Below are 27,487 nucleotides of genomic sequence, written 5' to 3'. Positions count from 1 at the left end.
TCCTCTGAAATTTAGTTATTTTAAAACAGAAATCGCACACCTCTTCGGTGATCCTTGCGGGACAAGGAGGAAAGAAAACATCTCTGAAATTTCTCCCCAGTCGTCCAAAAAAAAGACACAATGGATTTTCAAACGGTCGGAACTTCCCCTCCCAGCGTCGCTTTAAGACGAAAATCCGGCTGCAGATGCAGGACACGCAAAGGGTGCCTGAATCAATCGACCGCCCATTCCACTCGGTTTCCTATGGCTCTCGGTGACACAGTCCCCGCTGTTGTGCCCCCAAAATACACTGATGGATCTCCCCCCCCCTCCTCCTCCCTGACTATACCCCTCTCCCCTCCCGCGGGTAAGGTGACCCACACACTGAATTCACAGGTGAGCAACACTTTCTCAGCCAAACGCCTCCCAGTTTAAGCACTGAGTTCGCTGAAAGTTCTGCACACTAACTAATAACTGCGACCGAAGCAGAGTTTAAAGCACAATCACTCCTTCCTCTTTCCATGTCGAGTGCAAACATCCTGTGACGTTTGGGAGGGAGGGGGGCTGCATTTCCCGCGTTCCTCTCTTCCCTTATTTGGCCTTGAAACTGACATCATCGTCCCGATGCAAATGAGTTTGATTCAAGAAGATTTCAAAAGGCGTCCAAATACGCCTGCGCCGGACGTAACTAACACCACCCACCACAGCCACCCCCCCACCCCCCAACTAAAAAAAAGCAAAGCAGTAGCTTTACCTACATCAACAACGAGGTTGTAAAAAAGAAAGTGAAGTTCACGCTGTGCTGGTGAGTGCATTTTTAATGGAACGTGTTTGCAAGAAAATATGATTAATAATCTCTGCCTGCTCTTGTTATATTAGACTAGCAACGTGCCTCTCTATCCACCTCTTCTGTGTATTTAGTTCTAAACTTTTTTTTTTGGATCTTGTTGAACATCTTGCTCGCAACAATGAGCAGAGATTAGAACGTGGGCGCGCACCGCGTTCGAATATAGAACCTTGCCCGGATCGTCCTGTTGTTACACGCGACCTGGACATTCTAAGCGCGCTGTCACAACGTTCCATTCTCCTGGATCTCTCCCCCACCACCCCCCAACACAAAGTTTGTTCATTTCAACTTGCTATCTGTAACTTAACAAGAGGGATCCCCCCCCCATTTCTTTTCAACCACTGCAGCATGTACAACACACACACGCACCGACTGTGGGTTGATCGCTTCTGCGACACGAGTTGCTTGTTCCTGGTTCACTAATTAATCCTGACCGGTCGTTGCACATTTTGTTTTTGTTGCGCGTGTTTTTTTCCCCTCTCTCTCCCTCTCTCTGCAAATCTCATGTCTTAAGAACTTTGAACGCTTTTTGTCTCGGAAGCCTCGATTCATATATCTCTATGATGATGGCGTCATGTGAACTTCATCCAGGCAACTGCACAGGCCGTTTTCTTCTATTGCTCATTTCCCCCCCACATTTATTTGCGGTGCTACGAGAAAGGGGGGGGAGGTGGGGTGAGGAGGGGAGAGAGAGAGGTTGGAAGGGTCAAGTGGCGATGAAATTAAAGGTGGCTTATAATGAGCAGGAGGGAAGCGACTTGCTGCAGTTTGCTGTTTTTGTTCGGGAGATGTCTCCCAATGTGGGGAGCTGATGCTGCACGTAGGCAGGAGCACGCCAAGAGACTGAAAACAAAGAACAGCGTGGATCCCTCTCTCAGCCCATCACACATGGAGCCACTTGCTACGTCTATCGATCCAGAAATTCCAATTTATTTTCGCATCGACTCGTGTGTTGGATTTTTCACCCCTCCCTCAATGCGATCATTCCCCCATTCAGAAATATTCAGCAACGTGCTTTCAATTTATGTGTGACATTTTTCAACGTCAGATGGCCCCGTGCTAATTCGTTTTTAAAAGTACAATTTTAAAGTGTCGGGATCGGAGCAAGAGGCCATTGACTTTTCATTTTCGTTGGTCCATGTGAAGCGGTGTCGATCCCCCGGGGTCGTGTTGATAAATGACCATTTTCTTTTCCAAAAATAAAAAAAAAAGCAAAGAGGAGAGTGTTGGGTTTCGGGCGGGCCATGTTTTTGGAGATTGCAGGCGTGAGGAGAGCAGCAGGAAGACCAGAAGAAAGGCTTGTCTGTGCGATTAAACATACACACACACACCAAACAACAACAAGCAGCGTGCGACCCACCTCCCAGACACGTCTGAGACAGCGATTGCAATATTGCATTGGGAGGGTGGGGGGTGGGGGAGCGGGGAATGGTTTAATTTAGGATTTAAAAAAAATAACGCCGACAGTTAGGAAGTGAGGCTGATGTTAAGTAACATTTATTGTATCCTTCAGCAGTCTGCCAATTTCAGCTTGGGGAAGTCAATTTCCTTTCAGCTACAGTCCTGAAATACCGAAATGGACAGGATCCACAGGGAGGGATGTGGAAGGGCGGGGGCGGGGTAGTATTTGTAAGCCAGGTTGAGTTTAGATGAAAGGCTACTCTTATATAAAAAAATTTTTTCGCAAGCGTGTAAGTAGGTTTCCTGAGTTCAGTGTTTATGGGTGCCAGATGATTGGGACTGCGCTAGTTTTTGTTGAATAGACACGGTAAGGCCACCCACCTGAAACATTAGCCCAACCTCTTTGGGCTGTTTCATTAATTTTGTGTTTTTTTTAATCTCTAGCAACGCTTTGTTTTGATAGCTGAGTGACACCCTTGCCCCGACCTTCGTCTTAAGAGTTAACCCAAGAGACTTAAGGAGGTCCCTACAAGGGACTGATAAAAATGATGAAAGATTTTGCAACAGTAAATAACTGTTTCCACTGGCAGTGGGGTTGGTACACCTTGAGGATGCTTGACAAAGGGGGAGATGAGGAGAAATTATTTTACTCAGTGAGTTGTTATGATCTGGAATGCAGGGCCTGAAAGGATTTTTTTTTAAATTATTCTTTGTTGGGATGTGGGTGTCACTGGCAATGTCAGTATTTGTTGCCCATCCCTAATTGCCCTTGAACTGAGTGGCTTGCTTGGCCATTTCAGAGAGCCACATTTCTGTGGGTCTGGAGTTACATGTAGGCCAGACCAGGTAAGGACAGCAGATTTCCTTCCCTAAAGGACATTAGTGAACCAAATGGGTTTTTATGACAATCAAGGATAGTTTCATTACTGAAATCAGCTTTATAATGACAGCTTTATCAACTAAACTCACCAGCTGCTGGGGTGGGATTTGAACCCATGTCCCTGGATCGTTAGCTTGGGCCTCTGGATTACTAGTCTAGCAACATTAACACTACACCACCAAACCTCCCACAGAAGCAGATTCAATACTAACTTCTAAAAAGGAATTGGATAAATATTTGGAAAGGATAGTCTTACTGGGCTAAGGGAGAAGAAGTGGGAACAAATTGTTTAGCTCTTTTAAAGAGCGGACATGACCCAAAATGCTCCTTTGCTGTACAATCCCTGACCTACATTGGATTTGGGTCTACATCTCGATTTTAAAGTCACATCCTCATGTTCAGTTCCCTTGTAGCCTTGCCCCTTCACTATCTCTGTGACCTCCTCCTGCCTGACAGCTCTCTCAGATCTCATGTGCTGCAGCAATTCTGGCCTCTGGTGCATTTCCCGCTTCTTTCGCATTTAATCGGCGGCCATGCCTTGAGCCATCTGGGCCCTGACCTTTGGAAATTCCTCCCCAACCCTCTCCACCTCCCATTTTGAAGACAGGGTTTCAAGCCAGCCCATTTGATCTTGCTGTTTGTCACCTTTTGTCTGATTACATCATCAGATGTTAAAGGTGCTATATAAATCCATGAGGTTGTTGTTATTGTTATTGCTGGAATTTCAGTGAAATGATATGGACGTTTAAAATCTCCATACTATTCCCACTCAAAACTCCGCAACACATTTAGCAGTGTGAGTGTGCATTTTGCCTTTTCAAAGTTGTGTTGTGTGTGGGAGATCATAACACTTGAGACAGCATTAGGAAGAAATTTTTTTTATTCATTCAAGGGATGTAGGCTTTGCTGGCTAGGCCAGCATTTATTGCCCATCCCTAATTGCCCTTAAGAAGGTAGTGAGCTGCCTTTTTGAACCGCTGCAGTCCATGTGGTGTAGGTACACCCACCATGCTGTTAGAGATGACAGAATTGAATTGTATTAATTCTGATTACTGTTTCCTGTGACATGTTGGTATCAGATGACTTGCTCTCAAGGGTCTTCACCACTGGGATTACCTTGCATCATGTCTGGGTCTGTTGTAGACTAATTGATAGAGATTGATTAGGAAGATCAATCAATAACTCCATTATCATTGTATCGTGCTACCACCAGGATGGTAGAAGGTGAACTAGATGGATGTTGAAATTTTTCTGTCTAGCAAGTCTTATATCCCTATCAATGCTAAGATGAGGAAGCCTAACACTAACATTGGCCTATTGGCACTCATTGCCCAGGTTCATTCCTGGGATAAGGGACTTATTTTACAAAGAAAGGTCAAACAGGCTGGGCCTGTACCCATTGGAGTTTCGAAGAATGTGAGATGATCTTATTGACACATATAAGATCCTGAGGGGATTTGATAGGGTGGATACCGGGAGGATGTTTCCTCTTGTGGGAGAGACAGGAACCAGCAGTCACAGTTTAAGAATAAGAGGTCTCCCTTTTAAGGGGGTTGAGGAGAAATTTTTTCTCAGAGGGTCATTCGTTTGTGGAGCTCTCTTACCCACAAAGTGGTGGAGGCTGAGTCATTGAATTTATTCAAGGCTGAGTTGGACAGATTTTTGATAGACAAGGGTTATGGGGGGGCAGACGACAAAGTGGAGTTGAGACACAACCAGATCAGCCGTGATCTTATCGAATAGTGGAGCAGGCTCAAAGGGCTACATGGCCTACTCCTAAGTCCTATGTTCCTGAGAGGTGCAGAGGGGCTGTCTCGGTGAGGCTACCAGCATGTTAAATCTCTCAGAATCTATGGCACAGAACCAGGCCGTTTTGACCCAACTGATCTATGCGATTATATAAATGCCACACAAGCCTTCTCCCACTCTAATTGCCACTTCCCACCTCACTGCTGTATCGCTCTGACCCTTTTCCTCCGTGTATGTCAAGCCTGTGCTTATATCCATCACTGCTATCTGCTTCAACCACTCCACGTGGCAGCAAGTTCCACATTCTCAACCACTCTCTATAAAGTAATTCCTCCTACGTTCATTTGATCCATTAGCGACTACCTGGCCCCTTGAGCTGGATCACTCACCAAGTGGAAATGATTTCTCCACACCACCCTATCGAGCCCTTTGTGAATTTAAAGACCTTCATCAGGCTTGCTATTAATCTCTTTCCCTGAGAAAAGGGCCTCCGCCTGCTTAACCTTTCCTGCAGTTTCTTCAGTCCTTCCATAGTGTGGAGATCAGAACTGCTTATATGCAGATCCATGGCCCAGCAATAGCCTATCTTCAATGGAATGTGGAGGAGGGGGCTGGGCTGGTGGGTGCTGACCGTCTACTGTTTTGAAGCTTTTGGAGTGACGATTGACTATTCAAGAATTTGTAGGAACTTTTGTTATTAAACTGGCCGCAGGCCACATCCCCTGGTAGACAAGATATTAGGGATAGCCAATGAAAACATGTGAAGCTTAAATCCACATTCCAATTAATTTTCCTCTACCTCAGGTTGCCGATATTTGCTGATCTTGGAGCTCTAAAGATATATCCATCAGTGAGGAAGAAGCACTCAAATCATTCTTGATAATCCTCCAGGACCGCGATATTCAAACAGGACAAAGTGGGAAGTAAGTGTATAACAATAAGTCGAATTGAGATCCCAGACATTGCTCAAGCTCAGGCCTGCATGTGGACTGCAGATTATATTTTGGAGACTCCTCCTTTAAGGGAGTCAGTACCATTAGGACAGAAGAATGGGCGGAACCTGGAAACATAAATTATAAAGGAAAGAGAGAGTCGCATTCCTATAGCACCTTCCACAACCCCAGGACATCCCAAAGTGCTTTGCAGCCAATGTACTTTAGAACTGTAATCACCCTGTTGTAGGGAATGTGGCAACCAGTTTGCGCACAGCAAGCTCCCACAAACAGTAGTCACTACAGAAAAAACAGGAATGAGAATTGAACATTGCAGGATATAATACATTTCAGAATCACAGAATTTTAACGGCACAGAAAGAGGCCATTCGGCCCATTGTGTCTGCACCGGCTGTCCAAATGAGCATTATGACCTAGTGCCATTGCCCTGCCTTTCCCCCATACCCCTGAAAATTGTTTCTACATTCATCTAGAAAAGATGTGAAAGGGGAAAAGGGAAGGTGGAGTAACTACTTATTAGAAATAACATAAGGGCAGTGGAAAAAAGTTTGCAGCCATCAATAAGACAAAATAGAATCCATGTGACTAGAGATAAAAGATAAAGGATCAATTGCCCTGATAGGGATAGTCAACAGATCATCTAATAGTGGAAGGAGGCAGAGGAGGAAATATGAAAGTTCTCTTTTTTCTATAGTCTATAGTTTTTTGGCAACTTCTACCTCCCTTCTTAAATATAGATTTAATGTTAGCTCTCCCTTCACTGCACCTTTTTCTAATGAATTCTTCAATATGTATAAGAATGCCTCTGCTGTCTCTTCTCCAAATTCTTTTAAAATGTACAGATGCAATCTGTCTGGGCCAGGGGTTTGATCTTCTTTCAGTTTGATTAGCTTTAATGCTAATTAATCTAATTTAATGGTTCTTTTTTTATTTTAAATGCTGTTATGTCATTTCTCGTCTCATCTTCCAATGACATGTCTGCTTGATCTGGCTCCCTGGTAAATTCCAAAGCAAAATATTTAATATTCTTGCCATTTCACTATTGCTGCTGTGAATATTCCCTGTCCATCTCTTTGTGGCCCTATTCTGATCCTGACTTTCCTACCTTTCTTAATGTGCTGAGAGAAGTGGATTGGGAATTGGGAAAATAAGCATAAAACGTAGAATAATAATCAGGGGGCATTTCATGGACCTGAAATGAATTGGCCAGAAGAGATGAAGATGAAAGGGATGGAGTTCCTGCAATGTGTACAGGACTCCTTTCTAACTCAGTATGTAAGGAGCTTGACGAGGAGGATTTGCAATTGGATTTAGTAATGGGGTATAAACCAGAGCAGATAAGCGAAGTAAAAGCAGTGGAACATCTTGGCAATAGTGACCATAATATAATAAAGTTTAACCTAATAATTGAGAAGGACATAAGCAAGACAAGGAGCAGGGTAACAGATTGGAGAAAAGTTGAATTTGAGGGCCTGAGAATAGAACTTGGGGTGGGAGATGCAGTGGGGAATACATTGGACAACAATATTAGCAACTAACGGTCTGGAATTGCAAGGGAAGCATTGTAAATGGTGTTCAGCACAGCCCAGGAAAAATCTATTCCACTAAAAAGAAAGAACATACTAAACACTAATGAGACACCATGGATGAATGAAGACTTGAGAGAAAAAACAAGGGGAAGGAAGGGACATACACTAAGTAAAGGGACAGCATAGGAAAGTGTGACAAGGGAGAATATGAAGAGACCAGAAGAGAAGTGGAAAAACAATTGGGAAGGTAAAGAGGAACTACGGAATCAAATGATCAAGGAACATAAAATATTCTCTCAGCACATTAAGAAAGGTAGGAAAGTCAGGATCAGAATAGGGCCACAAAGAGATGAACAGGGAATATTCACAGCAGCAATAGTGAAATGGCAAGAATATTAAATATTTTGCTTTGGAATTTACCAGGGAGCCAGATCAAGCAGACATGTCATTGGAAGATGAGACAAGAAATGACATAACAGCATTTAAAATAAAAAGAGAAGAACCATTAAATTAGATTAATTAGCATTAAAGCTAATCAAACTGAAAGAAGATCAAACCCCTGGCCCAGACAGATTGCATCTGTACATTTTAAAAGAATTTGGAGAAGAGACAGCAGAGGCATTCTTATACATATTGAAGAATTCATTAGAAAAAGGTGCAGTGAAGGGAGAGCTAACATTAAATCTATATTTAAGAAGGGAGGTAGAAGTTGCCAAAAAACTATAGACTATCAATGGCTGGAAAGGTAATGGAATCCCTGCTAAAGGAGAGAATAAAACAATTAGAAACCAAAAGCATAATAATGCATAGTCAGCATGGATTTTAAAAGGGAGAGTCTTGCTTGATCCACCCTCATTGAATTTTCGAAGGTGTAACAGAGAGTCGATAAGGGTAATACAGTAGATGTAATTTACCTTCAATATGTGCCACAGAATAGAATAATGAATAAGCGCAAAGCATGCAGAGTCAGGGCACAGGTGGCAGAATGGATAGCTAGCTGGCTGCAAGACAAAATGCAGAGAATGAGTAAAGGATGGTTGTTTGGAATGGCAGAAGGTGAGAAGTGAGGTTCCACCAGGATCAGCGCTGGGACCACTCTTGTTCATAATTTCTATTAATGATTTAAATTTGGGAAGCAAAAGCAGAATTTCAAAACTTGCCGATGACGCCAAACTGGGGAGATAGTCAATTGCACTGAGGATTGCAACATATCACAAGAAGATGTTAATAAACTTGCAGAATGGGCATTTATTTGGCAAATGATTTTCAACACCGATAATTGAAGTATTACATTTTCATAAGAAAAAAAGAAAAAAAATCACAATTTCCAGGCAATGACTGTCTCCAACATGAGAGAATCTAACCATCGCCCCATGACATTCAATGGCATTACCATCACTGAATCCCCCACTATCAACATCCTGGGGATTACCATTGAACAGAAACTGAACTGAAACTAGCCATATAAATACTGTGACTACAAGAGCAGGTCAGAGGCTAGGAATCCTGTGATGAGTAACTCACCTCCTGACTCCCCAAAGCCTGTCCACCATCTACAAGGTACAAGTCAGGAGTGTGATGGAATACTCCCCGCTTGCCTGGATGAGTGCAGTTCCTAGAACACTCAAGAAGCTGGACACCAACCAGATCAAAGCTTGATTGGCACTCCATCCACAAACATTCACACCCTCCACTAGCGACGCACAGTAGCAGCAGTGTATACCATCTACAAGATGTACTGCAGAAACTCCCCAAGGCTCCTTAGACAGCACCTTCCAAAGCCACCACCACTACCATCTAGAAAGACAAGGGCAGCAGATACATGGGAAAACCACCACCTGGAAATTCCCCTCTAAGCCACTCACCATCCTGACTTGGAACTATATCGCCGTTCCTTTACTGTCGCTGGGTCAAAATCCTGAAACTCCCTCTCTAACAGCACTGTGGGTGTACCTACACCATGTGGACTCCAGCGGTTCAAGAAGGCAGTTCACCACCACCTTCTCAAAGGCAATTAGGGATAGGCGATCAATGCTGGCCTAGCCAGCGATGCGCATGAATGAATAAATAAAATATTATCGGTCAGTGAAAACTCAAGACTCAGATTGATAGATTTTTGTTAGATAAGGATTGTAGAACAAAGAAGGAAAATGAAGTTGAGGTGTAGATCAGCCTTGGTCTCATTGAATGGCGGAGCAGACCCATGGGGCTGAATGGCCTACTCCTGTTCCTAATGTCTCTATAAAAAACACAAGTGGCCAACGTTAAACACTAACTAAGTACCTGTTAAATAGTTATGTTGGTTATTAAGAGTGGCTAATAAATGCTGGCCTAGCCAGCCACGCCCACATCCTGTGAATGAATAAAAACGATATTCCCGGTAGCTTCTCTTTACCGCGCATGGCCACTTGTTGCACTCCCTGGTCCCTTTCAGACAAACGTGTAGCCGCACATGTTTGCATCCTGAGGGTCTGTTGCTTGTGCAGGGCATGTTTTTTGCCCTTTTGGCACATTCTGATTGCTGCATGCCTTAGAGGAAATATTGGGTCACAATATACTTGGAAAATAACAATCGAAATGAGGTAAAGGAATCTGGGAGCACAAACACGCAAATCGTTAGCAGGGATGCAGGTAAGTAAGACCCTTTAAAGATAACAAATCAAGCACCAGGGCTATTTCCAGAGAGATAGACATGAGAAGCTGTAGAAAACTGGAGCAGCGAAGGAAACACATTATATCAGCGATGCAGAGGCACTGTTGCTGTGGCCACTGCCGTAGACAGCAGTCAAGTATCACTTAATCGCCCAAGTTAATAAGAGGCTTGGCAGTTGCAGGCTTCAGAATACAGACTGCATAGCTTCCAGTACTGTCTAGGGAACGAAAGGGATGAAACCTCCCGTTGAGATTGAAATGCAAATAACTGAATAATGTAGCAGCCCTGATAATTAAATAACTTGCCAGCCTTCTCTGGATAACCATTACACCAGTTGCACAGCTCACTAATGGAATAGGTTCTGGAAGAGAAGATTTAATTGAAAGGTATAGAGTACTAGATGCTAAAAGGCTGTTTTCCCCTGGTTAGAGGGTCTAGAACTGGAGCACAGTCTCATAGTAAGGGATCAGCCATTTAGGACTGAGATGTGGAGAAATTTTCTTCACTCAGAGGGTCGTGAATCTTTGGGATTCTTCATCCAGAGGACTGGATGCTCAGTCAGTGAAATCTCAAGTCTTGGATTGATAGTTTTTTTTTAGATAAGGATTGAAGTTGAGGTCTAGATCAGCCTTGGTCTCATTGAATGGCAGAGCAGGCCCATGGGGCTGAATGGCCTACTCCTGTTCCTAATGTCTCTCTAAAAAACACAAATGGCCAAAGTTAAACAGCAACTAAGTACCTGTTAAATAGTTATTTTGAGTATTAGGCAACAAAAGTGACACGTTTCTGCTGACTATCAATCGTAACTTGCTTAAATCCTGGTTTTGCTTACTATATCAGCAGCTTGTACTCAATTTCACAGGGACCTTCAGGCATTTGAGTGCACACAGGAATAACATGGATTGCCAGGAGTTTCTCCACAAACCCCACACAGCAAAAAGCTGACATGTCACGCAGACATGTTAAAGTCCTTTTGTGCTGGGAGCAGAGACTGCTTCTACAGGCTGTAGTGGCTTTAATTACTGCTTTCCTCCAGAGACTAGAACACCTAATCTAGGCTGACAATTCGGTGTAGTACTGAGGGAGTGCTGCATTGTCGGAGGTGCTGTCTTTTGAATGAGACGTTAAACTGAGGCCCTCAGGGTGAATGTGAAAGGTCCTATGGCACAATGTTGAAAAGGAGGGACATTCTCCCTGGTGTTTGGCCAATATTTATCCCTCAATTAACATCAGCTGGCTGCAAGTACCAAAGCAAACTACTGCGGGTGATAGAAATCTGAAATAAAACACACAAATGCTGAAAATACTCTCCACATATGCTGCCTGATCTGCTGAGTATTTCCAGCCTTTTTGTACGTTGTTAGGCCTTTTGTTTTATTTATGTTTCTGAGGGCTTGCTGTGTGCAAATTGACAACCATGGCCAGGATTTTTAGGATGGTGGGGTTTCCTGTCCTGCCACCTGAAGAGTCAGCAGGGAACACATCCCCGCCACCGCTGTCTGCCCCGCAGCGACTTCACACTCCAACGAGCGTTCATTGGCCGCAAGCAGGACTTCCTCCCTTCACTCGGGAGGAAGTCCCACCTTGGAGAGCTGCTGGCCAATCTGATTGGCCAGCAGCTCTCTAGACCCTGCAGCGCCAGGGCTGTAGTGGACAGGACTGGGACTGCATGCAGTTCCCAGAACCAAAGCCCTGGGATTCCACAAAGAGATAAGTTTTGGGGGTCTCTTTGGGGAGGGTGTGCGAGGCCTGGAGGGGTGGACAGTGGGGGATTGGGGTGTCAGGGCGCGGGAGGTCCAGCGGTTACCAGACCTTTTTGGGGGGTGTGGGGGGGTGCAAAGTTAAAAAGGGGCTTCTGGTGGAGGCGCCTTCTCCCTTCCCACCTAAGGCCTGAACCCAGTTTATTTTTGGGCTTCCCCCATACCCCAGAACTCCTCCCGCCAGCCTGAAAATTGAGGCTGGGTGGGAAGTGGTCCTTAAGTGGTCAATAGTTGGCTACTTAAGGGCCTCAACTGGAGCAAGGGCGGGCGGCCTGTCTGAGGCCCTGCCTGCCCCAGCCCCCGCCCCAGCATAACATTTCAGAGAGGTCGAGGCGGGTAGGAAGGTCAGCCAAAAAAATTTAGCGCACCCCCACCTATGGGGTACTCAGGCCTATGTTTCCCACATTACAACAGCGGCTTCAAAAATCCTTCATTGGTTTTTAAAGTGCATTGGGTTGACCTACTTGCATACATGTTTGTCTGTGTACCTGCATGCATGTGTGTGTATGTGAGTGTGTGTGTTGTAAGGCAGTATTCTAGTTGCTGTGTTCCTGTCAGCACATGCTGTACACTGTTCAAACCCAGCTTATATGGCTACAGGAGGATTTGCTGCAAAAGCTCCGATTTTGGTATAAAAATAGAAAATGTTGGTCAGACAGCATCTGTGAAGAAAGAAACAGAACTAACATTTCAGGTCCATGACCTTTCATCAGACTCTGGTTTGAGATGCCTTTGGATTGATTTAAGGAAACTAACTTTTTTTTAAAAAATTGGCCTATTGTGCACATTCACCATCTCAGCCAGCAGTAAGGCTTTGGCAAAGTGTGAGGGTGTGAATTATACTTGAGGCTGACTTGAATGGTGAAGAGTAGGATTATAGACTCTGCCCTTCTTAACTATGGGTTGTGTTAGTGTTTAGCACTTGGAGCTGTACAGCCCTAAGGGCTAACTGAATGTTATAGTGATTAAAAGAAACGAAATATTGCAGATGCTGGAAGTCTGAAGTAGAAACTGAAAATACTGCAAAAACTCAACGGGTCTCTGGATGCAGGAATCATTGGTAAGGCTAGGACTTACTGTCCATCCTTAGTTGTCCTGCAAAGGTAGTGGTGAACCGCCTCTTGAACCGCTGCAGTACACATGGCAAAGATGCTCTTTGAGGTGAGGGGAATAATAATCTGGTATTCATAAAAGTGACCATGAAGCAGTTAGGTTGTTGTAAAAATCCAACTGGTGTCCATTATGTGGCTCCTGTCCCACACTTATGTGGCTGGCCCTTAAGTTAGGTGGCCTAGCAAATCGCGCAGTTATATCAAACACCTTTCAAGGACGATGCCTACCTTTTCAGGGTAACTAGGCATGGGCATACCCAGTGGTGACCAAAAATCATTGCCCAATTCAGGGCATTGTGTTGGCTTGGAGCTGATGGCTAGTACTCCCATGACTTTTCAGCTCTGGTAGATAGTGTGGTGCTTAATCACAGCAATAAGCAGGAACCTCAGCAAAGAGAAGGGTCATTTAAACCTTGCTTCCTATTGCCATCTATTTCAAAGCTTTTGCATTAAAGATTAAATGACAGACACTCTAATCAATGAATTGAGAGGACCATGTGGAAAGTTTATTAATGTAGCAGCAAAGCATTTAGGCTGAAATATTGATTGGGTCAAGTATTGGTCCAATATAGGAAGTAAGTCTGAAAAACCGTTATTGAGGTTCAAGGAACAGGAGTAGGCCATTCAGCCCCTCAAGCCTGCTCCATTCAATTGGGTCTGCATTTCAACTCTACTTGGTTTCATATCCCATGATACCTTTACCTAACAAAAATATTATTGACCTTGGTCCTTAATGTGGCAAGTCTCTGATTTCCTGTTTACTGCAGTCAATACTCGGACAGCTGACATGAACAGGAAGGCCACTTTCAACCCAAATGTTTTGCTTCCATTGCGAGTTCAGGGCACAAATCCAGTGAGATCACTTTCTGCTTTCAATCACAGTTACAGTAGTCTTGCATTGTATGTTGCAATTCTACAATTTCAGTATTCGAAAGTACAATGTCAGGTTTCTAATCCCTGACGATCATTTTCTGAGTTTTGTTGCAAACAAATGAAAGACTTGCATTTATATAGTGCTTTTCACAACTTCAGGATGTCTCGGAGCACTTTGCGGCCAGTTAAGCACTTTTGAAGTAGAGCCATTGTGGTAATGTAGGAAACACACAGCATTTGCGCAAGATGACTGGATCGTTGTAATTATGTCGGTTGAGCAACAAAATTGGCCAGGACACAGGGTAAACTCTGAAATGAGCGCCATGGGAAATTTTACATCCACTTGAGAGAACACAGGGGGGCTTAGTTTAATGTCTACCTAAGAGGCCTTACGTAACTCTAGTCCCACACCTATCTGGTTGACTCTTAAATGAAGTGGCCAAGCAAATAACACACATGTATAATAAACAACTTTCAAGGAGAATGCCTATCAGTAGCTTCTCAGGATAACTAGGCATGGGTGGTAACTGCTGGCCATGCCCAGCATTGCATTGGATGTCAGCCTGGTTTAGGTGCTCAAGTCCCTGGAGTAAGGTTTGGACCCCACAATCTTCTGACTCTGAGATGAGAGGGCTATCACTGAACCAAGGCTGACAGCTTAAGATCAGCAGAGAAGATGGTGAATCCAAGACATTCTGGACTGTACAGCCTAGGCTTCACCTATACAAACATGCAAACTAGGAGCAGAGTAGGTCACTTGGCCCCTCGAGCCTGCTGCGCCATTCAATAAGTTCATGGTTGGTCTAATTGTAACCTCAACTGCACATTCCCGCCCACCCCCAAAAACCTTTAATTCCCTTGCTTATCAAGAATCTATCTAGCTCTGCCTTAAAAATAGCCAAAGACCCTGCTTCCACCACCTTTTGAGGAAGACAGATTTAAAGCCTCTCAACCCTCAGAGAAAAAAATTCTCCTCATCTCTCCTTTAAATGGGCGACCCCTTATTTTTAAACTGTGACCCCTAGTTCTAGATTCTCCCACAAGAGGAAACATCCTTTCCACATCCATCCTGTCAAAACCCCTCAGGATCTTATATGTTTCAATCAAGTCGCCTCTTAGTCTTCTAAACTCCAGTGGATACAAGCCTAGCCTGTCCAAACTTTCCTCGTAAGAAAACCCGCCCATTCCAGGTGTTAGTCCAGTAAACCACCTCTGAGCTACTTCCAATGCAGTTACATCCTTCCATAAATGAGGAGACCAATACTGTACACAGTACCTCCTGATGTGATCTCGCCAATGCCCTGTATAATTGAAGTATAACCTCTCTACTTTTGTATTTAATTTCCCTCGCAATAAACAATAACATCCTATTAGATTTCCTAATTACTTACTGTACCCGAATACAAACCTTTTGCAAATCATGCACTAGGACATCTCCAGATACCTCTGCATCTCGGAGCTCTCCAATTTCTCACCATTTTGATCATCTTTTTCTTTTCTTCCTGCCAAAATGGACAATTTCACTTTTTCCCACATTTATAGGCCTTTGCCTACTCACTTAACCTATCTATATCCCTTTGTAGCCTCCTTATATCCTCTTCACAACCTACTTTCCTACCTATCCTTGTGTCATCGGCAAATTTAGCAACCATCCCTTCCATCCCTTCATCCAAGTCATTTATATAAATTGTAAAAAAAAGTTCAGGCCTCAGCACTGATGCCTGTGGCACACCACTTGTAACATCTTGCCAACCAGAAAAAGACCCATTTATGGCCACCCTCTGTTTCCTGTTAGCTAGCCAATCTTCTGTCCATGCCAATATGTTACCCCCTACACCATGAGCTATTGTTCTGCGCAATAACCTTTGATATGGCACCTCATCAAATGCCTTCTAGAAATCTTAAGTACAGTACATCCACCAGTTCCCCTTTATCCACAGCACATGTTACTTCTTCAAAGAACTCTAATAAATTGGTGAAACACAAAACCATATTGACCTAGCCTGATTACCGTGAGTTTTTCTGAGTGCCCTATGACAGAATGTAAGCTAACTGGCCTGTAGTTTCCTGCTTTCTGTCTCTATCTGCCTCTTTTTGAAGAAAGGAGTTACATTTGCTATTTAATCTAATGGAATCTTCCTCAAATCTAGGGAATTTTGAAAAATTGAAACCATTGCATCAACTATCTCACTAGCCACTTCTTTTAAGACCCTAGGATGAAGTCCATCAGGATCTGGAGTCTTGTCAGCCTGCAGCTCCAACAATTTGCTCAGTACCACTTCCCCGGTGATTGCAATTTTCTTGAGGTCCTCCCTCCCTTCCATTTCCACTTAAACCACAATGACAACTTGCCTTTGTATGATTCCTTCGTATCCCAAGAGGCTTCACAAGGCAGTGTTGGAGAGCCTAGGACGGGGTGAGAGAATGATTCATCAGAGATTAGAGGATTGAGAATGGGTTTTCGGGGCACATAGATTCTCATGGAGAAAATTCTGAAGAGGGTTTTTTTCTCTCTTTCTTTGTGGAGAGAATCCAGAGTCAGGGCCGGGCCAGATACCTGAGTGAAGTGCAGTAAGACTTTCTTGGAAGAGTGCATTTCTCTCCAGTGAGCCACTTTGGGCCTTAACATCTAATTTACCTTGAAGTTTAGTGTTGGTGTGAAAACACAACTTGTAGTGTAAATGTTAACTCAGGGTGATGCATTTAATCACCAAGCCATTGGGTGAGGCTCAATTTCCTTATATTTCTATGGTCATCTTTACATGGGAAGGTAGATGGCGTACCTGTTCCTTGCACAACACCCCAGATGTTTATAATTGTTTACATTTATTATCAAACAAATGAGTTTCTTTTGTCCTCTTTCAGTGTGCATCAGTCTTGTGTCCAATTTCCTCAGCTCATCTGTGCTCCCAGTCACCGCCGGGATCAATTTAGCATGACTCCCAGTGGTTAACCTTCAGCTGCCTAGTGCCAGTTGAGCCTAGTGCTGTAAACCAGGCAGTATCACACAAGGCTGGGTCTGCCTCAGCAGTTATTGTGTTGTGCCATGACCCGATCCAAGAAGAGCACCCCAAACAAAGGCTGAGGGCGTGCTGCTCTGTCAGAAGTGCCAACCAAGGCTCCATCTGCCCCCTCAAGTAGTTGTTAAACATAACCATCACACTACTCGAAGTGTAGGATAGTTTTCCTCGTTATCCTGGCCATCATTTATCCCTCAACCAACACCGCAAACAACAGACGACTTGGTCATCGAGAACATAGAAATAGGAGCAGGAGTAGGCCTTAAGGTCCCTCGAGCCTCCTCCGCCACTATATACGATTGTGACTGATCTTCTGCCTCAACTCCACTTCCCTGCCTATCCCCTATATCCCTTCATTCCCTGAGAACCCAAGAATCTGTCTATACCAGCCTTAAATATACTCAACAATGAAGCATCCACAGCACTCTGGGATAGAGAATTCCAAAGATTCACAACCCTTTGAGTGAAGAAATTTCTCCTCATCTCAGTCCTAAACGATTGACCCCCTTATCCCGAGATTGTGCCCCCCGTGTTTTGGATTCCCTGACCAGGTGAAACAATCTCCATGTCTGCCCTGTCAAGACCCTTCAGAATCTTGTGTGTCTCGATGAGATTATGTTAATGTTTGTGGGAGCTTGCTGTGGGCAAATTGGCTGCTGCTTTTTCTACATTTCAGCAATGATTGACCTTCGACAGTGCATAATTTGGCTGTAAAAGTGCTTTAGAATGTCCTGAGGTCGTGAAAGGTGCTGTAGAAATGCAACTCTTTATGGCGAACCGGGGACAATTGGCTGTCCAATGACATGCTTTGGATATCAGTCACCCTATAATAATATGAAGAGCCAGTTTTCCATTGAACGAACGCACACAGTCTGTAAGTTAGTTGTGAAGGTTTGTCGTGGAGTATTTTCGTTCTGTGTCGAGCTTCCTAGTTTACATTTAAACACGCATGCTCGACCAGGCATTGAAATCGATGATGGTTCAAGCAGAAGCCCCCTTTCTTAGCACCAACCACAGTTTTATGTTTCAAGTGTAAACTCTTGTTTTCAGGGCGTGTGTTTTGTTTTAAGTTGACCAAAAGATGTTCGGCTTCCACAAGCCTAAGATGTACCGAAGTCTGGATGGCTGCTGCATCTGCCGGGCCAAGTCCTCGAGTTCACGATTCACTGACAGCAAGCGCTACGAGAAAGACTTTCAGAGCTGCTTTGGGTAAGGAGGGGGGAAACCCTCTAAAAGAAAAGCAAAACAAAATGGTAATCTTTTCATGGACAAACCCATTCGAGTCAGAGTTGCCCATTATTCTCTCGTGGTTCTCTCAAAGGTTGAACGAAGCCCGGTCAGGTGAGATCTGCAATGCCTGCGTCTTGTTGGTGAAAAGGTGGAAGAAGCTCCCTGTTGGCTCGAAGAAGAACTGGAATCATGTAAGTATATTATCTGAGGATGTTTCCCCTTGAGAGACAGACTAGAACGAGGGGACACAGTTTAAAAATCAGGGATCTCCCAGTTAAGACAGAGATGAGGAGAAATTTCTTCCTCTCATATTGTCGTTAGTCTGTGGAACTTTCATCCCCAGAGAGCAGTGGGGATTGGGTCATTGAACATTTTTAAGCCTGAGTTAAATAGATTCTTGATTGACAAGGGAGTCAGAGGGTATACACGTTAGACAAGAAAGCAGATTGAGGCCACAATCAGATCAACCATGATCTTATCAAATGGCGGAGCAGGCTTGAGGGGCCGAATGGCCTACACCTGCTCCTAATGCATATGTTCGTATTTACAGTAACGGGGGAGTGGGGAATCCATGCTGCAGCATTGAACTTTCACAGAAGATTTGCTACAATGTTGTATTCAGACTGTCCAACAACAACTGAACAGATTTGAAGTGTACACCATTGGGTAGATATTTGCACGTACAGCGCACACACACACACACACACACACGGTCTAATGGTAATTTAATGTCTTTTTTTAATTAAAAAAAAATCTAATAATCTTATTGAAGCAACATAAATAACACAGCACAGTAGAGGTTCAGTGTTTTAAAAAATTCAGATAATTTCAAATAAGCAGCTTTGAATTAAGTGTAAGACATAAATTTTAAAATTTATGTTAAAACATTTCCACCAGGTATTTACTAGGAAAGCATGAAGATATGAAACCAGAATGTCAGATCATTAATCAGCTAGTGAATCCTTCTAATACTTCAAACTAACTTCTCCAAGGGAAGAGTGTAAAGATACAACAACCAATTTGCTCTACCATCGGTTTCCCAGTATTGAGTGGGGTAAATGTCTAAACAGTATAAGCAGCCATAACTATATGCGTGGGCTCTTGTGTCTTGCAGGTGGTTGATGTTCGAGCAGGACCAAGTTTGAAGACAGCATTGAAGCCAAAAAAGGCAAATTCCCTCACTGGAAGCAGAATAAAAGCCAGTCAGATCAGCAAGATTCAGAAAGAGCTCAAACGACAGAGTAAGTATCTTTGCGTGTCTTGTGATATTGTTTCATTCTGCAGTGCATTCAGTACTTTGCCCTGAAGATGCAGTTTGCAGACAGTTTGGTACAGAACATGTGACATGTTCTGTGAATAATTCAATATGTTGACTTATATTTATCTGAATGGAAAACAATACCTCAGGCCCAGCACATCGACTGGCAGCATTCCTGCAGCCACGTCCTTGACCCAGCCATCTTCATCCATGTTTTATCCATGGTCTTCCCCACCATCTAAAGACAGGAGTGGACTGTTGACTGATGTTTCTGCAGTGTTCATTCGCAACTTCAGGACCTGGTTACCATCCTGACATGGGCTGAGGCTTGGCAGCTAACATTCGTGGCACATTAGTGACAGGTAGTGATTGTCTCCAACAAGACCAGATCAGACCACTTCCCCTTGACCTTCAACAGCTCCAGTGAGCCGTCTACCATCGATATCCTCCGGGCTGGGGTGTTTGTCACCATTGGCCAAAAGTTGAACCAAACTAGTCATAATAACACTGTGGCTATAGGAACAGGCTGGGTAACTAGTGGTGAATAATTCACCACCTGACCCCTTAAAGCAGTGCTTCCCAAACTTTTTCCCAGTGTGGCCCCATTTTAATGCCTCAGACTTCACGTGACCCCAGAGTGAAAACCTGAGGGGTATGAGAGTTGTCGAATGGGTGGGTAGGGAGGGAAGGCTGGAGCTATTGAGCATGGTGTGAGGAGCTTTAATTCTTGACCGCGTTGGGTGGGGTGTAGGGAGGAGTTGAACATGTGGGGAGTTGATGAAAAGGCAGAGTTTCTCGAGAAAAAGACAACAACCTCCAACCTATTCACTGGCTTTTTTTGCAGCAGTAATTAGGCCTGTAAGAGCAGTCCTTTAGGCCACGCCTGTCAACAAAATAAAAAACATTTAACAGCTGTCAGAAAGTTCGAACTCCACCACAGCCATTGCTGCCTCGGACCTCACAACCCCAAAACCACGGCTGGGAGGCCCTGCCTTAAAGTCTCTTCAGCATCTATCAGACTCGAGTTGGATGTGGAATGGAATTCACTAGTTGTCTGGATGGGTGTGCTGAAGAGACTCAACACCTTGCAAGACAAAGCAGCTTACTTGACCGGTGCCACTGGACTCAGTGTCCGCCGTCAATGCAGTGTAGTTGCAGAATATTGATGCACTGCAGCATTTGCTTCAAAAGTACCTCCCACCCACTGTGACCTCTGTCACTGAGAACGACAACAACAATGTTGTGGGAACACTGTCACCTCCCCCCCAGCCCCCTCCCCCCAGCCTCCTCCCCGCCCTCAACTCATGCACCATCCAGACCTGGTCACAAACCACCCAGTCACTCGGCCATGATAGGAGCACCATTACTACAAGAGCTAGGGTGGCTAAAGGAAAATATCCAAATCCGCTTTCTCAGGGCAACATAATATGGGCAATAAATGTGACTGCCAATAGCACAGCCATTGAACTTCATAGGAAGTTCCCTTTCACAGGGTTCAAATCAAACTCCAATTCAATGTCCAAACCTCAGCTAGTATGGAAATGAAACATTTGGCCTGATTTTTCAGGGAAGGGGCAATCAGGCTGTTGGGTAAAAGGCTTGTTCTGCACCCGTGGGATAATAGTTGGTTGGCTAGCTATTTTAAAACTTTATCATAACGTTTGGGTATTGAGTATAGCCAGTCACCCCCACCAAATAAACCCACGAACAGATGCACTCCTTAAACTCCCCAATCTCCCATCTGGACAGACAACAACTGTGAATAATTATTATGTTAGGTCCTGTACAATGAGGTCACTAAAGATAGTTTACCCATTGACTGTTATGTAGATAAACATTTTTTTCTGGGATAATGTAAACTATAAACCGTGTGAGTGAGAAAAGGTTACATTTTTGACCTCTGACCTGTTTTAGCTCTGAAGAAGAGTCATACAGACTCGAAACGTTAACTCTGTTTCTCTCTTCACAGATGCTGGCAGACCTGCTGAGTTTTTCCAGCATTTATGGAGCATTAATGGAGGTGCTCAACATTGAGGGGTTCTGATAGATTAAGTAGGGAGAAACTGTTTCCATGAGGAGGACATGGATTTAAAGTATTTGACACATGGACACAGAGAATTTATTTTATGTCATGATGACCTGGAATACACTGCCTGAAAGGGTGGAGGAAGCAGGTTTAATATCTTTCAAAGGGTGAATTGGATGTATCTTTTGAAAAGGAGAAAATATGCCTGGCTCTTGGAGAAAGAGCAGGCAAGTGGGACTGATTGGATAGCTCTTTACAAGAGCTGGAATGGCCTGTCAATCTATGATCTTAAGAAACTGTTTTCCTATTGTGCATTCATACCAGCGTACTAAACATGGGTGTGGGACAACACTGTCAAAATCTGAACCTGAAGGATCTCTAAGACTCTGTTACTGTGCAACCCATATTTTTGTGTGTCTGTTGCAATAACTGTACATGAAGTAAAAACAGAAAATGCTGGAAATATTCAGGAGATCTGGCAGTATGTGTGGAGAGAGAGAGAGAGACAGAGTTAACATTTCAGGTCAGTGAACCTTTGCCCTGAAACATTCACGCTTTCTCTTTTCAGCATTTTCTGATTTTATTTCAGGTTTCCAGCATCTGCAGTATTATGCTCCTGCATACGTGGAGGGAAGCTTTTTGTACATTTAAACAGAATTGAGGGGAGGGGAGGAAGGTTCGTTAAAAGTAAACAGGGATGAGTGTGGAAGAAGATTTGGTTAGAGATAAATTTTTGTTAGTTGAGGGTATTAAGGGAGATAGAATCAATTGAGTTAGGACACAGACCAGCTCTGATCTAACTGAATAGTGAAACAGGCTCAAGGAGTGGGATGGCCTATTCCAGTTCCTGTGTTTCTGTAGGTTTATAAATTAAGTGGAACAGATTGGAATTTGATGCATTGGCAAGTTTAAAATATGCTCATCATGATTTTAGTGCTTTCGATCTACTAATGGTCATGGCTTCCTTGTTTAACCACAGACTCTGATGCCCACAGTACCACTTCCAGTATGTCTCCCGCACAGTCCCCCTGCTACAGTAATCACTCGGATGACGGCTCCGATGCAGAGATGGCTTCTGGATCAAACAGGGTCCCTGTCTTCTCCTTCTTGGACCTCACTTACTGGAAAAGGTAGAGTAAGGATGTGCTGTTTTCCAACGTCCATTTTCTACACTGTTTCCATCGGACAGATGATCAGGATGTTATTGAACAAGATGTGTTTAAGCTGGAAATGGGGGATTTTTGATGTGGAGGTTGCTTCATCCACCCTGTCAGGTGAATGTAAAAGATCCCACAGCACTGCTTTGAAGAAAAGCAGGAGAGTTCTCTGCAGTGTCCTCCCATCATTCATCTCTTAACCAAAACAGCTTATCCGGTCATAATATTGTAAGTTTGTGGGAACCTGCTGTGTGCAAATTGGCTGCCATGTTTCCTGCATTACAACAGTGACAACACTTTATTGGCTGTAAAGCACTTTGGGACGTGCTGAGATGGTGAAACGTCTTAATTATTGCAGCAGTGTGATTATGAGCAGATAATATGATTTTTAGGGATATTGGTTGAGGGTTAGTTGTGCCTGGGAAGACTTCTCTGCATTTTAAAATATTTAAATTCTCCTTAGTCCAACAGTGTGGCACTCAGTCAGCACTGCACTGTCAGCATAGGTTGTGTACTCAACCCTCTGGACTGGGAATTGAACCTACCTTAGCTAAGAACTTACTGACATTGGAGGTGAGAGTGCTACCCACTGAGCCAAAGTAGGTTACTTTGGAACTGGTGCAGAATATTTCAAAATTGAAAGCTGACTTTGTGTTTCAGCTTTGCCATCATTTATCATTGCCCTGTAAATTTTCAGCAACACTTCCTTACTCTTGTACTGCAACCTCTTGCAATAGAGGCCAATGTGCCATTTGCCTTCCTAATTGCTTGCTGTACCTACATGTGAACTTCTAGTGTCAGCAGCCTTAAGTAAGTCATTAATATTGATTGTAAGTAGCTGAGACCCCAGCACTGATCCTTGCAGCCCTCCCACTAATAACAACCTGCCAACCTGAAAATTATTTGTTTATTCCTCCTCCTCTATTTTATATCCTTTACTCAATCCACTACTCATGCTAATATGTTAACCTCAACCCCATGAGCCCTTATCCTGCACAACAAGCTTTCACATAGGCACCTTTATCGAATGCCTTTTGAAAATCCAAATATACCACATCGACTAGTTCCCCTTTATCTATCTCGCCAGTTATATATCAACTAGTAAATTTGTCAAACGCGCTTTCCCTTTTATAAAGTCATGCTGACTCTTGTCTAACCATATTACCATTTTCTAAGTATCCTAGTACCACTTCCTTAATAATGGAATCCAGTGTTTTCCCGATGACTGGCAATCAAGCCAAATGGCCTGTAGTTCCCTGTTTTCTGTCTCTTTCCTTTCTTGAAGTTGCTATCTTCCAATCTGCAGGGACCATTCCAGAATAAAGGCAATTTTGGAAGATCACAACCAGTGCATTCATTACCGGAAGCCACTTCCTTTAAAATCCTAAGATGTAAGCCATCAGGTCCAGGGGATTTGTCGGCTTTCTCTAGTACTTTTTCTTTCCTAATATTGATTACTTAAAGTTCCTCACTCTCATTAGACCTTTGGTTCCCCGGTATTTCTGGTATTTTTTTATGCCTTCTATTATGAAAAGTGGAAAGAAAGTATTTATTTAATATCTCTGCCATCTCCTTCTTCATTATAATATCCCCTGTTTCAGCATCTAATGCACTCAAGCTTCTTTTCACTATCCTTCCTTTTTATATCCTTGTGGAAGCTCTTAGAATCGGTTTTAATGTTTCTTGCTAGTTTACTCTCACGTTCTATTTTCTCCCTCATAATAAATTATTTACTTCCTTTGCTGATTGCTAAAACTTGCACAATCCTCAGACTTGCTACTCTTCTTGGCAACTTTCTGCCATTATTCTAATGCCATTCTTAACCTCATTAGTGAGCCACTGATGAATTCACTTATCCTGTAGAATTTTTTTTTGGTAATGGAATGTATATTTGTTGAGAATTAGGAATTATTCCTTTAAATGTTCACCATTGCTCATCTACCATCATATCTTTTAATCCAATATTTCAATCTACCTTAACCATATCACCCCTCATACCTATCTAACTGGCTTTGTTTAAATTTAAGGCCCAATTTCAGACTTAACTACATCACGCTCAAACTCCATATGAAATATCATATTATGATCACTCTTCCCCAGAGGTTCCCTTGATATGAGATCCCTAAGTTGCCCTTGAGAAGATGATGTTGGGGCTTGATCTGCTGTATTCCTGGGTGAGCTGAAATTCCTTCGAATTAAATATTGGAAAGATCGAAGCCATTGTTGATGGCCCTTGCCACAAATTCTATTCTCTGGCCACCAATTCCATGCCCTTCATTGGCCATTGAAACTGCAACTTCAGCATCCAATTCAACGCAGAGCTTCTGATTCTGTATTTCTCGATCACCAAACTCTATCTCACTTATACAACTGTAATTCTGTCCCTCCGTCTCTGCCTTAGTCCCATTTGCTGCTGCAACCTTCACCTGTTAATTTGTTAATTCTTGTCTTTTTGGGCCCGATTTTAACCCATTCAAACCCCCTTCATTTGCACAATGTTAAAATTTGGCTCATCTACTCTGCTCTCCTTGCCGCCTCCCATCTTCCATCCACCATAATCTTGAGCTCATGCAAAACTCCGCCCGTATCTTAACTCGCGCAAAGTCTTATTCACCCATCATCCACTGTGCTCTCTGGCCTACTTTGACTTTTGGTCTGCCAACATCTCACATTTAACATTCTTGTCCTTGTGGTTCAAATTTTTCCATGACCTCGCACCATTCTAACACCATCAACCCTCTGAGAACTCTGCGTTTCTTCGAATTTGGCCCCTCGTGCATTCCCACTGCCTTGGCTACACCACTGGTGGCTTGTACAGCCGTTTAGGCTCTGAGTTCTGGAATTCCCTTCTTCAAACTCTCCATCTCTCCTCCTTTAAGATGCTTCTTAAAACCTCCTTCTGACCAAACTTTTGGTCAGTTATCCTAGTGTCTCCCTATGTGGCACGGCATCATTTTTTTTGGTCTTACCCTTCTGTTAAGTGACTTGGGAGGTTTTATGAGTATAATGTGGGAAAATGTGAACTTATTCACTTTGACACTTTGACAGAATAAAAAAAGCAGTATATTGTTTAAATGGGACGAGATTATGGAATTGTGTGGTACAAAGGGATCTGGGTGTCCTGGTACATGAATCACAAAAAGTTTGTATGCAGGTACAGCAAGTGATTGGGAAGGTAAATGGAGTGTTGGTGTTCATTGCAAGGGGATTCAAGTGTAAAAGTTGGGGAAATGTTACTACAGCTGTACAGGGCCTTGGTGAAATCACATCTTGGAGTACTGTGTAGAGTTTTGGTCTCCTGACTTAAGAAAGGATATAAATGTATTAGAAGCAGTTGAGCGAATAACTCGACTTATTCCTGGGATGAAGAGGTTATCTTATGAGGAAAGGTTGGACAGGCTGGGCCATATCCATTGCGAAGAATGAGAAGTGATCTTATTGAAATGTAGAAGATCCTAAGGGGACTTGATAGGGTGGATGCTGACAGGACATTTCCCCTTGTGGGGGAGTCTAGAACGAGGGGCCTCCCATTTAAAACTGAGATGAGGAGAAATTCTTTCCTCTAAGGGATATTAGTCTGTGAAATTCTCTTCCCCAGAGAGCAATTGAGGCTGGGTCATTGAATTTATTCAAGGCTGAGTTAGATACACAAAAGATTCAAGGGTTATGGAGAGCAGACAGGAAAGTGGACTTGAGGCTACAATCCAATCAACCACGATCTTATCGAATGGCGGAGCAGCTTGAGGGATCCAAATGGCAGCTACTCTTAATTCTTGTCTTGTTTACAATGTTAAAGATGTTTCAGGGATTCTGAGAGGAACTTTCCAGTGTAATTTTTCATTCCCTTATTGGTCCCGGATTTCTCTTTTATTGGCTCTCTTGGGAGATTAAATGCGTTCGAGGAAGGGGTTAGAAGTGTCTAGTTGCAGTTCTCCAGACATTGAACTTGAGGCAGGCTTGATGGACCAGCTCGTCTTTTGTTGCCCTTATAAACCTTTTTCCCCCCCTTATTATTCTACAGGCAAAAGGTATGCTGCGGAATCATCTACAAAGGTCGTTTTGGAGAGGTGCTAATTGACCCTCAACTCTTCAAGCCCTGCTGTGCCAATAAGAAGAGAACAGTGGAAGCCCCAGAGCAACAGGCAGTTCAGTCCCCATCTGCTTCGAAAGATGATGAATGGTGAACTGGCTCATTCAGAGAAGGAGAGGGGGGGGAGAGAGAGACTGAATGGGGCAAAATACTTTGAAAAGGATGTGTTGCCCAAAGGATGAACTGAACAGAAAAACTGTCCAAAAAGGGCAAACTGCGATTGCTTTGCAAATGAACTGACCTTCCCAAAAGACTGACGGTTTTCCTTTTTATCGTTTCTAGGGGTCGGTTGATTTAATGTGTAAAAAAAAAAAAAAATAATTGTAAATGTTGTAATATTTCACAAGCTGCACGCGTATTAAGTGGAGTGGAGCGCACCTGTAAAGTGCTTATTTAGGGTTTATTTCATTCATTTATCGATGGACTTTTGTGGAGGGTGAGCGAAATTGGGAAAGTGAGTGAAGGTTGTAACATAAATGTGACTAGCTCCCATGTTGTTTAGAAAGCATTGTCTGTGTTGATTGTCTGTGAGCCGGCTGGTTGTCCCTTTTGTGTTCTGCCTCAGTGCAAGCTTTTCCCAACGAGTTGTTGAGACACAGGAGCAAGGAAGGGCCCGAGGTTTTTATCCCTTATCCCTGTTGATTTGAATGATCATTGTTATGGGTGTCACTTTCTAAAGTAACAAAATGTAGCAAAGCAGAACCAGAAAAAGACTTGCAGCTTTTTCACACGATGTAGAATCATTAACTCCCATTTATTTCTAGTAGGCCTGTTAGCCACAGAGGAAAAGGCTCTCTTATTGTCTAATGCTCATTTCAGTCACATATCGTTGAGACATTTTCGTCTCTACTGTGATGTGGTGAGCAGGTCACCTGCCAATTTCAGAAGGGGTGGGGTTCATAGCCACTCTACCACGGCCATACAATCGCATACCTTGAGATCACCTCCTGGCATTGAAGACAAAACATTG

At 43.4% G+C, this 27,487-nt stretch overlaps 1 protein-coding gene across 2 annotated transcripts; it reads left to right on the top strand.

The window, feature by feature from the left end:
• Positions 1 to 698: 698 nt before the first annotated feature.
• Positions 699 to 27,011, top strand: sinhcaf (SIN3-HDAC complex associated factor). 2 transcript variants are annotated; one of them, XM_078568489.1, is made up of 7 exons: positions 699 to 784; positions 5,661 to 5,779; positions 17,807 to 17,965; positions 18,078 to 18,177; positions 19,101 to 19,227; positions 22,250 to 22,400; positions 26,449 to 27,011. In XM_078568489.1, the coding sequence occupies exons 3-7, from the start codon at positions 17,838 to 17,840 to the stop codon at positions 26,609 to 26,611; spliced, it is 669 nt and encodes a 222-aa protein (XP_078424615.1). In that variant the 5' UTR covers positions 699 to 784; positions 5,661 to 5,779; positions 17,807 to 17,837; the 3' UTR covers positions 26,612 to 27,011. The 2 variants fall into 2 exon arrangements, with proteins under 2 accessions (XP_078424615.1, XP_078424616.1); XM_078568490.1 differs by having other exon boundaries at positions 709 to 808; positions 5,687 to 5,779; positions 17,827 to 17,965.
• Positions 27,012 to 27,487: the final 476 nt, after the last annotated feature.

The sequence above is a fragment of the Cetorhinus maximus genome, chromosome 22 (genome assembly GCF_964194155.1).
Source record: "Cetorhinus maximus chromosome 22, sCetMax3.hap1.1, whole genome shotgun sequence".
NCBI lineage: Eukaryota > Metazoa > Chordata > Chondrichthyes > Lamniformes > Cetorhinidae > Cetorhinus > Cetorhinus maximus.
The sequence above is the reverse complement of the archived record's forward strand: the minus strand, read 5'-3'. Positions and strand labels throughout refer to the sequence as shown.